The sequence below is a fragment of the Triticum aestivum genome, chromosome 1A (genome assembly GCF_018294505.1).
Source record: "Triticum aestivum cultivar Chinese Spring chromosome 1A, IWGSC CS RefSeq v2.1, whole genome shotgun sequence".
Taxonomy (NCBI): domain Eukaryota; kingdom Viridiplantae; phylum Streptophyta; class Magnoliopsida; order Poales; family Poaceae; genus Triticum; species Triticum aestivum.
Window position 1 is genome coordinate 533,916,045 of NC_057794.1, and position 11,570 is coordinate 533,927,614.

Genomic DNA, 11,570 nt, shown 5'->3' on the forward strand with positions numbered 1-11,570 from the left:
TCTCGATCCGGTCCATGTGAGCGGACTTAGGTTAGATCGGAACTGCTCAAGCAGGTCGGTTTGCCGATTCAGTACAGTTGTTGCAGATTTCTTATAGTAGATGGGCGCTGTAATTTTGCATATGATCTGTGATCCCCGTGCCGTGTAGTGTGTACTGTGTGTTGTTGTGAGCAAAATGTGGAGATGGGTCGTGTTTTGTTATGCTGGAAGTACAATAGTGTAGGCACAGGTGCTGGGAGCTGAAATGTCGACTCTCCTCCTACGATTGTAAATGCTGAAATGATGAGCTGATTCATTGTATGATTTTGTTAGGCTTGCTGTAGATTTTGTTCTCTCAATTATCGGTGCAGCGGTTGTTTGTTGAATGTGCAAAGTATAGGATTCGACATGGTCTATAGATTGCTTGGTGACATGTAAGAGTAAGTTGTGTGGTCAACTAATGGCATGATGTCAGTGTCACATGAGTCGATGAATGTGCTGGATTTCTCTTTCTTCCTCACCATTGATCACATACCTTGCAACAGTGGCTTCATTGTGATCAACGACAATGGAAAGTGCATCGTCTATGATCTCTATTGATGTGTAGGACTTAGCCTCGTTAGTGGTATTGCTTGTCAGAAGAAAACTGTTGGTGATTTAAGGGTTGTTTGGTTCCCAACCACAACTTGGCACTCCTAACCTTAGGCACGCTACAATTTTTTTAGGTGTGTGTTCGGTTTTTGCCACAGTGGTGGCTTGCCACACTTCACTACCTATATATGGCTTATTTCTCATAAACACAATCTTTTGTCAACTTTTGCCACACTTGTGGCTCCAATTTTGTTAGCCATACTTTCATCGTAAGCCACACATCACCTAAGATTAGGGAGCCACACATTGCCTAAGGTTATGTGTGTCTAAGTTAGCCTTGAACCAAACATGCCCTTTGCATCCTGTAACCACTCAGTCCAGTGTCGGTTTCAGGTCTAGGTGTTTTAACAGTCGTTCTGTATTCTTGTAAATCGGACCAACAAAACTCATTGTGGTAAAAGAATAGTTCCTGAAGAATTCACCAGAGATTACAAATAACTACTCCCTCTGTTCACTTTTAAGGCGTTGAAGACATTTCAGACAACATGCAAAGCAGCCCATTTTCAGTTGTCTGAAACGATTTATAAAAGTGAATGGAGGGTGTAGAAAATATGAGCAGGAAAGAAAACCAGACGACCGTTGAGAAATCTAAAAGCACTTTGGGAAATCAGTGGGTACTCTACCCACTCAACACATATGAGGAGCACCAGAGAAGAGGGAGAGGAACTGGCAACGGTGCTCCCCTCTTGTTTCTGAGTGTAGAGGATCAAATATCTGGATCTACAGCTGTGATCATATTGTCCTTTTGTCTGAACCGTACTTAACTATAATAGTTATTTTCTTCCCAATATTATAAATGTACTCGGGATGAAATTCAGCCTTGGCCGTTGTCATATTCATTGTAGTACTTGTCATCTAAGTTTGCCCATCATTTGAGTTGTTTTACTCTAAATTAATTATTATTGACATATACCACATCTTGAGGACACTTTTTTTTCTGACTTTCAGAATCATGGTGCTAGTAGGTTTGCTAGCACAAGTGTAGTGAAGCAATCTTCAGGTGGTCTGTTTAGCTGGCTTCTTGGCGGAGGCTCAAGCCAACTACCCCCTCTTGATGTTCCGCTCCCAGGCATTACAATTCCTCCACCCCTACCAGATTTTGTTGAGCAATCCAAGACAAAAATCACTACTCTTCCAAATGGCATCAAGATTGCATCAGAGACATCACCGGTATTGCTTGATGCTCATTGATGTCACAGTATTTTCGTTCTGTCCATGCCAGTATTTTTCCTAAGGACTTATTTCAGGGCGCGGCTGCATCAGTGGGTTTGTACATTGACTGTGGTTCTATTTATGAAACACCTGGTTCATCTGGAGCATCGCATCTATTAGAGAGAATGGCCTTCAGGAGCACAGCAAATCGGAGTCACTTGCGGCTAGTTCGTGAGGTGGAAGCCATCGGAGGAAATGTCTCTGCATCTGCTTCTCGTGAACAAATGAGCTATACCTATGACGCACTGAAGAGTTATGCACCAGAGATGGTTGAAGTTCTCGTTGACAGTGTGAGGAATCCAGCATTCTTAGAGTGGGAGGTCAAAGAGCAGGTACTTGGTCATTTTGATTAAAACTTACAAATATTTTTCCTGCCTTTTACTTACCATGGTCTGTATTCCTTCTTCTACAGCTCCAGAAGATAAAGTCTGAAATATCTGAAGTGTCTAGTAATCCACAAGGTCTGCTTTTGGAGGCACTTCATTCGGCTGGGTATTCTGGGGCACTGGCGAAACCTCTGATGGCTACAGAATCTGCTATAAGGAGATTGGATATTAGTACCCTGGAGGAATTCATTCATGTAAGATTCAGCGATTTGTTTCCCATGCTTGAGTGAGAAATTACCCCCTTTGACAATTTTACTTGTTAAATAAATGTAGGAAAATTACACTGCTCCCAGGATGGTTCTTGCAGCATCAGGACTTGAACATGATGAGTTGGTTTCGATTGTGGAACCACTGCTCTCAGACCTTCCTGGTGTGAAACGTCATGAAGAGCCAAAATCGGTGTATGTGGGAGGGGACTATCGTTGCCAAGCAGATTCTCCAGTGAGTTGTTGGCTGATTTGCAGCATTATTCTTGAGGCATATGCACTGTTACTTTTCTTATGCTTAAGATTGAATTTCCTGTGATCAGAATACGCACATTGCACTTGCTTTTGAGGTGCCAGGTGGCTGGCGCCAAGAGAAAACTGCAATGATTGTGACTGTGCTTCAGGTGCGTAACTAATCTTAAAGTGGTGTAATTATTTAGGACTAACTTATGTTGTTTTTTTGGCTTGTTGGGTTTGCTTTATATATTATCTAATGCGCAAACCTATTTTTCATATAATTGCTGCTGAAAGATAAGATAAATCAACCTGTTTGTAGATGCTCATGGGAGGAGGGGGGTCTTTCTCTGTTGGTGGCCCTGGGAAGGGAGTGCATTCTCGATTGTGTATGCTGCTGTTTAAATCAATGTTTTCATACTTGTCTCATGCCCATACACATGCATAGTTCTGTAAGTGACCTAACATGAGCTATACTCCTCTACCTACAGATCTCCGTGTCTTGAACAAGTATGACCAGATCGAGTCATTCTCTGCTTTCAACAGTATCTACAATGATTCAGGTCTTTTCGGAATTCATGCAGCCACTGTAAGCCTCTCATAGAGCATGACTTCTAATATGGTTATCATTCTAAATTAATGCAATAAACACAATGAAGAAGTTCTTGTTGATAATGGATAGTACCACTTCAGATTTTTGTGTGTTCTCAATATAATTTTCATATGCAACTCAGATACTCTCTTTCCCTTTTCTGAAGAGTTGTTTTATTTGTGCATGTGTATTACCTGATGGCACAAGCTGAGTGTTCTATAATTACGAAATTTATCCAATCAGTACATTTTTATTTGCAGGCTAGGTGAACTATGCTTCATACAACTAAGTATTATTAAACATGAGTACGGAAAATTTAGGAAGATGGGCATATATTTATCTGTTTAAGAACAAAAATATGTCCTATATGGTGTAACAAGTCACTATGGGAAATAATGATGTAGTATTTTGTTAGATTATAATTACTAGTCAACTATATCCATGCCTCGTGGTCTAAGATTTTCTAGGTGAGCTGGTGGTTAATGCTGTCTAGTCAGTTACCCGGTCCCAGTCCTATATGGTGTAACAAGTCACTATGGGAAACAATGATGTAGTATTTTGTTAGATTATAATTACTAGTCAACTATATCCATGCCTCGTGGTCTAAGATTTTCTAGGTGAGCTGGTGGTTAATGCTGTCTAGTTCAGTCAGTTACCCGGTCCCACGTCCCAGTCCTTTATTTTAAATCCTCCCCGTCCTGAACTTGAAATACGAGTTAAAGGCTGAACATAGTCCAGTGGCGGTGCTAGCAGTTGAACCTAATGATGTCAAAAGCTCAAATAGTTGCATGTATACAGTATTTGTGTACACATATACAGTAACTTATAGCTGGGTTTTGCTTGCTAATTTTTTCCTGTGATGTCGCTTGGACATCACTCTAGGCGTAGCTTTGTCACTGACACAGTCTACTCAAGCTTCTACAGTTATTGTACTCTTGTTATGTGCCCCCCTTGGCTTTGACATCTCATGTTATCATTCTAACAGAGCCCAGATTTTGCATCAACGGCTGTGGATTTGGCAGCAGGGGAACTCCTTGAAGTTGCAACCCCTGGAAAAGGTTCCTTATTGTTTTTCATCTCAAGACCATCTGTTTCCAGATTAGATTGACCATAATAAGTTACATTCTTTTTGTCCCCGGTCTTTTACCTCATATAGTTACTCAAGATCAGCTTGATCGTGCTAAAGAGGCTACCAAGGCTGCAGTTCTGATGAATTTGGAATCAAGAGTACGCTGTTGTTTCTCCTGATCAAATCCCAATTTTATGACTTGCTTCCCTAAAATGCTCTTCGCACTACTTTTCCTTTCATACAGATTGTGGCATCTGAAGATATTGGAAGACAGGTTCTGACTTATGGGCAAAGGTACGTGCATAAGAGTATCGTAATACATTTTCCACATATCCCTGTATTACGAATTAAATGTCATATCTTCCATATCATATGTATGCAATGTGTGTCTTGTTGAACAGTGTAAACAAAAACTAAATTGTTGTCACCGACTACTTTAAATGGTCCATCTAGACCCCCTTAAGAGTTTTTCTCCTCTTATCTTTTTCTTTGCTTTCAACCAAGCTGTGCCTAGAGTTATGTCTTTGTCACCTCTGTGCCTCCTATATTCTGCCTGCTGTAGTTTCCAATGACAATGTCATGAACTATGAAAGATTATATTGTCTTTTTTTGTATCACCGTGGTTCTAGTAGATAGTTTCTTATTATGTCAAGTAGGAGTACTTTTGCTTGCCAAACAAGTCGGTATAGCTATAGTTTTTTTGTGGGTCCCATTGACCATTCAGTGCTGCCTAAAACAGTTAAAGCACACAACATTAGAAGGAATCCAGCGATCTTATGACGTGATGATGCCTGCAGCAGTGTCGGTTTTGTTACAGCATTTCTGCAGAACCATTGTTTGTCTTTTGACCATTCATTGTGCATCGTCAAAATTACAGGAAGCCCGTTGAGTACTTTGTGAGAGCTGTTGAGGCGACCACCCTGAACGACATCTCTACGGTTGCACAGAAGATAATCTCTTCACCGCTTACATTGGCATCATGGGGCGATGGTATGTTCAATACTTCCAAGTTAGCGGCTCGCGTGGTGTTGAAGGAGCTGCACTGACTAACTTGAATGTTCTTGTTGCAGTTATCCACGTCCCGAGCTACGAGTCCGTCAGCCGGAAGTTCCTCTCCAAGTGATGGTTCATCGGTCGGCACCTGGACAGACCTGTGGAGTTCGTTCCGAAGTTTCAAGCCTTAGCCCTGCACCGGCCCTCGGCTGGAATAAAACCAGTGATGCTATATTTTTGTTGACTAGTTATTACAGCGATGGATAATCATAAGGTTTCTGTCATCTGGTGTGTGCTCTACCGTGCAGCTACACTAGGGTCGTCCCTAAATCAGGCGACGTCGGGTGGTGTTTTAGTTGAGAGACCTGTACCACTCTGCTTGTATGATCCATCTATATGTTCATTTTGGGTTTATGACATATGAATGCCCTCCTGTCATCCTTGTGGTGTTTAGGTGACCTAAAGCGTCTTATATTTGTTTACAGAGGGAGTAACGTAATACCGTTTTCAAGTCCACTTGAGATTTCTTGCTGGAGAATCCAGCTTTGGGCGTTTAGAAGACAATACGGTGACGAGCTCTGAAGAAGAGTTTGTTATCCACTAGCTGACGAATGTGTGCGTTTGCGGCTGTGATCCGCTCGGTCGGGTTCCTTTCCTGCGGCGCAAGGCAAGGTATGCGACGGCGACGCCCTGAATTGAATGGACTCGCGCTACCTGCCATGTGGACGGCTTTCTGTACGCGTACGTGCTTGTGTGTTGTTTGTCCGGGGGCGAGCCTCGGTCTCAAACCCCCGGGGCCATGGAGATGGAAGATTTTGGTTCCAGTCGTATGCAACGGCGGCGTCCCCTTGACCTTGGTCTCAAACCGGCCAATAACGGCACGGGGCAGAGTAACAAATTTTCAGTCGTGCCGCACACAGACTCGGAAAGTAGATCTAGCTTCACCCGATTGACAAGTCGGGTCTGCAAGTGCTGCTGATCCGGGAAAAATAAAACCGTGTACGCAGCACCGCAGGCCGAAACCGCCGGACCAAACCGCTCGCCGCATCGCATCTCCGCTTTCCACACGCGCCCCGAGATTGTTCCCCGCCCCGCTGCCGACTGCCGACTACCGACGCCCCACCCCCACCTCTATACCCGACCCGCACCACCGAGCAAGAAAGAGAGAAGCGTCCGGCCGGCCAGTCAGTCTTCAATTTTTTTTTTTATTAAAACCCGTCGGCTCGCGACAGCGCGGCAGCGAACCAAAGCCAAAACCCCCCCGGCTCCGATTCCGATTCTTCCGCCGCCCATGGCGTCCCACATCATCCTGCCGCCGGACGGCGACGACGACGAGCAGCAGCGGAGGGAGGACGAGGAGAACGACGGCGGCGGCAGCGGCAGCGGGGGCGACGGGGAGCAGCAGCAGCAGGGCGGGGGCAACGCTAAGGCGGCGCTGCCCTTCTCCGCCATGTGCGTGCGGATCTCCCGCGACTCCTACCCCAACCTCCGCGCGCTCCGTAACGCCTCCCACGCCAGCCTCACCGACGCCGCATACGTCAAGATCTCCGAGGGCGACTTCGGATACGTCCTCGACGACGTGCCCCACCTCGCCGACTACATCCCCGACGTCCCCGTGAGTCCCTGCCCCTTCTCCCCTCCCCTCCCCTCCCCTGCCCCTCCTTGCTCGGCCGCTCGTTTCGGTTCGTGATGGGTTTTGTGCGGTGCAGCTTTAGCTATTTGACTGTCAGTGGGGCGTGCGTGAGCAGCGAAATTGTCCGGGGCCGGGGATTGCCCGTTTTTTGGGGGCAAGCCTGGCCCCGATGTTTGCGTGGGTTGCTCGATTTCGGATCTCCGCTATGCAGATCCGTTTTTGGACACTACTGTCGAAATCAAACTCGACCTGAGAGCGTGCAGTGTGGCTGATTTGTCGGTCACGATCCACAGATAGAGGGCAACTCCGATGAATACTAGCAAAGCTGTGGCTATTCTGTGGATGCCATAAGTTACTGTCGTTGGCTCTGCTTTTGGGAGTGGGAGATTTGATTGGGTAGAACGGGTAACATCGATACCGGAGAAGTAGTAATCTGTTAGTATCTATTGTCTGTCTGCTTCTCCCTGCCATGTTCAGTTAAATTCGTGAGCCAATTTATGAGAATTTGTAGAAGTTGGTCTTTCTATATGTGCCCAACCGCAGTGAATTTAATTTGTTTGAAAGGTGAAACCATGAGAATTGAGCTTATGGTTTGCTGTTTTATTGCTTTTGCAGACTTACCCGAACCCATTACAAGACCACCCAGCATATTCAACCGTCAAGTAAGGCTTGTCCTGCGTACATATTGTTTCTTTCATCTTCCGCTCTTTGGTAAGTCTCTGAGTGAGTATGCTGTATATGTGACACTGGAACTTCTCTTCTTATCGGTATCAGGCAATATTTTGTCAATGAAGATGACACCGTACCACAAAAGGTATGTAGAGTGTCGCTCAATGTTTTCAATCTGATGTTGCACGGTCGATTGTGGATTTACAAGTAGCTGTATTTGCTATTACAGGTTGTTGTTCAAAAGAATAGCCGCCGGGGGGTTCACTTCCGTCGCGCTGGACCCCGTCAGAGGGTACGGTCACTTGCACCTCGTTTGATTATTGACTGCATCACTGGCGTCTTGTCTGACAGAAATATTTTGTACTTCAATCTTGTTAGGTTAATTTTGAGTCAGACGAAGTGAAAGCATGCATTGTAAGTTGTGGAGGCCTTTGCCCTGGGCTCAACACTGTTATCAGGGAGCTGGTGTGTGGCTTGGCGCACATGTACAATGTCAACAACATCTTTGGAATACAGGTTTGTGCCATACTGCCCTATTCTAAATGGCCATGTACATACTTGTATCTTTGTCTGTTCCTTCAGTCAAAAGAGACAAAACAATCTAATGACCAAAATATACAAACAATCTATGGAGTACAAGTCTGTGCCCTGTTCTAAACTTACAATGTCAACAAAACCATAGGACTTGTCCCTCCCACAGATGCTTGTAAATGTTACTCTCGCATTTTTGTACATGTCTATCTAAATTTGTCTTTTGTTAGAAGAACTCACCAGGTACTGTAAGATCTCTATATCATGGTCACACCTTATCAAACATTTCAGATTGCAATGCATCTACTTCTTGACTGGAATCTGTTATATAATACCGACATAACTATAAGATGAATGACCTGCTGTGATTTTTATTTTATTTTTGTGAAATGTTCTCTTCAGATTTTTTTCAGTGTAATGTAGGTGTGAAAATTATATAATCATGTTAGAGCAGTTTGGCATGTTATGTGTATTGCATATGTTTAGTTTTGGTTATGACTCAGTACCTGTGGTCTCTTAAAATCTTATTACCCAATTATAGAATGGATACAAGGGCTTCTATTCTAGCAATTATGTTGCTATTACACCAAAGACAGTCAATGACATCCACAAACGGGGTGGTACAGTCCTTGGAACATCACGAGGTGGTCATGATACAAAAAAGATTGTTGACAACATTCAGGATCGGGGAATTAATCAGGTAAATATTACTGTTCAAATTGCACCACTGTGACATAGCCATTTTGACTGGACATGAACTCATACTCTCGGATATGTTGTTTAGGTGTATATCATTGGAGGAGATGGAACTCAGAAGGGAGCATATGAGATCTATAAGGTAATTAATTTATAATGCTACAAATGTTGAGTCATATAGGCCACGTTTTCATTGTAAGTGTACATGAATGCATTAGTGACAGAGATATTAATACCTAAAAAGTTCATTTCTCTAAGATACTCTGCAATGCTTATTCCTTCTGCATTTGAAGAAAATAATAGTAATACTTTATTCCTTACTAATACAATCAGGAAATCCGGAAGCGTGGCCTAAAAGTTGCCGTGGCAGGGGTTCCCAAGACAATAGACAATGACATAGCGGTAATTATTGTTTACAAATTACTTTATTTTCTTGTACAGAACTGTTTTCTTAAAATCAGTTAATATGCCCACAAATAGGAAGATGACTCATTACTGATTGCTTGTGTCTTTTGATTATTAGATTATCGACAAGTCCTTTGGTTTTGATTCGGCCGTCGAAGAGGCTCAACGTGCCATTAATTCAGCTCATGTGGAAGCTTGCAGTGCTGAGAATGGAATAGGCTTGGTAAAACTGATGGGCCGTTATAGTGGTTAGTTTTCTGACATATTCTTCATAGTCACTTGCCATCTTGTGCGTGCTATTTTCTTATACATTTTCTGAAAGCAAATGTCAGATTTATACAAATAGAAGGAAAATTATTTGATAAGCTTGTTCATATATAGTGTTAGTTAAACTATTCAACATCTTATTAATTGTATTTACAGTCTGCATACAGAAAAAAAGGTGCTAGATTTTTCTTTATTTCAGCCACAACAACTTTGCTAACTCTTTACATTTTCTTATCATTAAATTCCTTTTCCTCTAATGCAGGGTTCATTGCGATGTATGCTACTCTTGCAAGCCGGGATGTGGTAAGTTGATGCCTTCTATAACTGTCCAGGATGTTGCATTCTATATTCTGTTTTAGTTCATTCCTTCTTATTCATGCATGATTGACTTAATTCCTACCCATTTCTCAAACATTAGTATTAGAATTCTTGCTTTATGTTCATTATTTAACCTCAATGTAAGAGTTACTTATTTTTTCTTTGGATCTCCGATTTCCGCAGGATTGCTGCTTGATTCCAGAGTCTCCGTTTTATATGGATGGGGAAGGGGGGTTGCTTCAATATGTAGAGAGGAGGCTGAAAGAAAACAAGCACATGGTTATTGTTGTTGCTGAGGGAGCAGGCCAGGATATTATTGCCAAAAGCATACCCGCTTCAGATCAGCTAGATGCATCTGGAAATAAGCTGCTTCTTGATATTGGTCTCTGGCTGACTCACAAGATTAAGGTACATACCAACATTTTCTTGCCACTGGAGTTGATTCCATTCTCCATGACATAATTATTATTGGTATTTACTAGAAATTGTGTTGCCTTATCTGTTGCATGAATATTTTAGGGAGTACTCAGTTTACTTACTCATTTCATTAATGCACTGTAGGACCACTTCAAGAGCAAAAAGATGGAGATGACGATTAAATACATTGGTAACATATTGACTAATTGTGTCTACTTCATAGAGGACAATGTTCTAAAACAACTTGTTGATCTGTGTAGCACTAGGCTAACAATAGTCTTATCTACATTCTGCAGATCCTACCTACATGATCCGAGCTATCCCGAGTAATGCAGCAGACAATGTCTACTGCACACTGCTGGCTCATAGTGCCATCCATGGCGCAATGGCGGGATACAGCTTCACTGTTGGGATGGTCAATGGCAGACATGCCTATATACCTTTCTATGTGAGTACCTTGAAGTTATCTTGTGCATTATGGTAGGAAAAAATGTGCTTACTGAATATGCATATGTAGCTTCTAATGGGTAGCTCAGTTGCACCCTATGTTCCCATTTTTCTCAGTTCCTGCAAGATCTGACATTTGCCACCTGAAGGACATGGCAAAGACATTTTAGCAAACATAATTTAAACCATTTATAAGCGCTCTACCATTTCATCTGCTCTCATGTTAAACATGATTTTAACATAACATGAACAAAAATATCTTTTTGGTTACAGAGGGTGACGTCCACACGGAACAAGGTGAAGATCACTGACCGGATGTGGGCGAGGCTGCTGTCGTCGACCAACCAGCCTAGCTTCTTGAGCCAGAAGGACATCGACGAGGCCAGGGAGGCCGATAGGCTGGCCAACAAGCCGCCACTGCCATCCGTCGCCAACCACAATGTGGCAAGAGCCTTTGACCAATCTGCAGCAACTTCGTCGAACGGCGAGATATAGCGATGCGCTGGTCTGTAACCGTGTACAGTAGCTACTGCTATCCTGCTGAGGAACATGTGCCACGCCACGCCACGGAGTTTTGCTTCCTTACGATAACCCTTGTACGAGTAGTGCACGTATGGATACTGTTCAGGTGTTCTGTGAAATAAGCAGTATTATTGTGCTGCTACTGCTGATAATGTTCTTTTCTTGCCCTGCCAATTTGCTTCGCATTTCCTGTGAAATCTGCAGCGGCCTTCTGCTGGAGGGGGATGGGGGTATATATGCTTGCATTTTATTCTCTCGTCTGTACAACCTGTAATGAACCATTTGCCACTTTTAGGATCTACTCTCTCCGTTCCTAAATATAAGTGTTTTTTTAGGGATTCTA

General features: G+C 43.2%; 2 protein-coding genes across 2 annotated transcripts; both read left to right on the forward strand.

Moving 5' to 3' along the window:
• Positions 1-1,548: 1,548 nt before the first annotated feature.
• Positions 1,549-5,760, forward strand: LOC123063670 (mitochondrial-processing peptidase subunit alpha). The gene is made up of 12 exons (XM_044487559.1): positions 1,549-1,800; positions 1,878-2,174; positions 2,255-2,422; positions 2,502-2,669; positions 2,758-2,838; positions 2,991-3,057; positions 3,160-3,257; positions 4,246-4,318; positions 4,417-4,487; positions 4,574-4,623; positions 5,207-5,319; positions 5,400-5,760. Exons 2-12 carry the CDS (start codon positions 1,968-1,970, stop codon positions 5,450-5,452), a joined length of 1,149 nt encoding a protein of 382 aa, XP_044343494.1. The 5' UTR covers positions 1,549-1,800; positions 1,878-1,967; the 3' UTR covers positions 5,453-5,760.
• An 851-nt stretch (positions 5,761-6,611) lies between these two features.
• On the forward strand, positions 6,612-11,401 carry LOC123063668 (ATP-dependent 6-phosphofructokinase 6; the record flags this gene model as incomplete). Its single annotated transcript, XM_044487554.1, is given in 14 exon segments — positions 6,612-6,937; positions 7,571-7,617; positions 7,730-7,769; positions 7,854-7,916; positions 8,003-8,140; positions 8,697-8,855; positions 8,940-8,993; positions 9,185-9,253; positions 9,375-9,504; positions 9,786-9,826; positions 10,025-10,249; positions 10,403-10,448; positions 10,555-10,706; positions 10,979-11,401. Coding segments are annotated over 14 exon segments (1,710 nt in total). The 3' UTR covers positions 11,201-11,401.
• Positions 11,402-11,570: the final 169 nt, after the last annotated feature.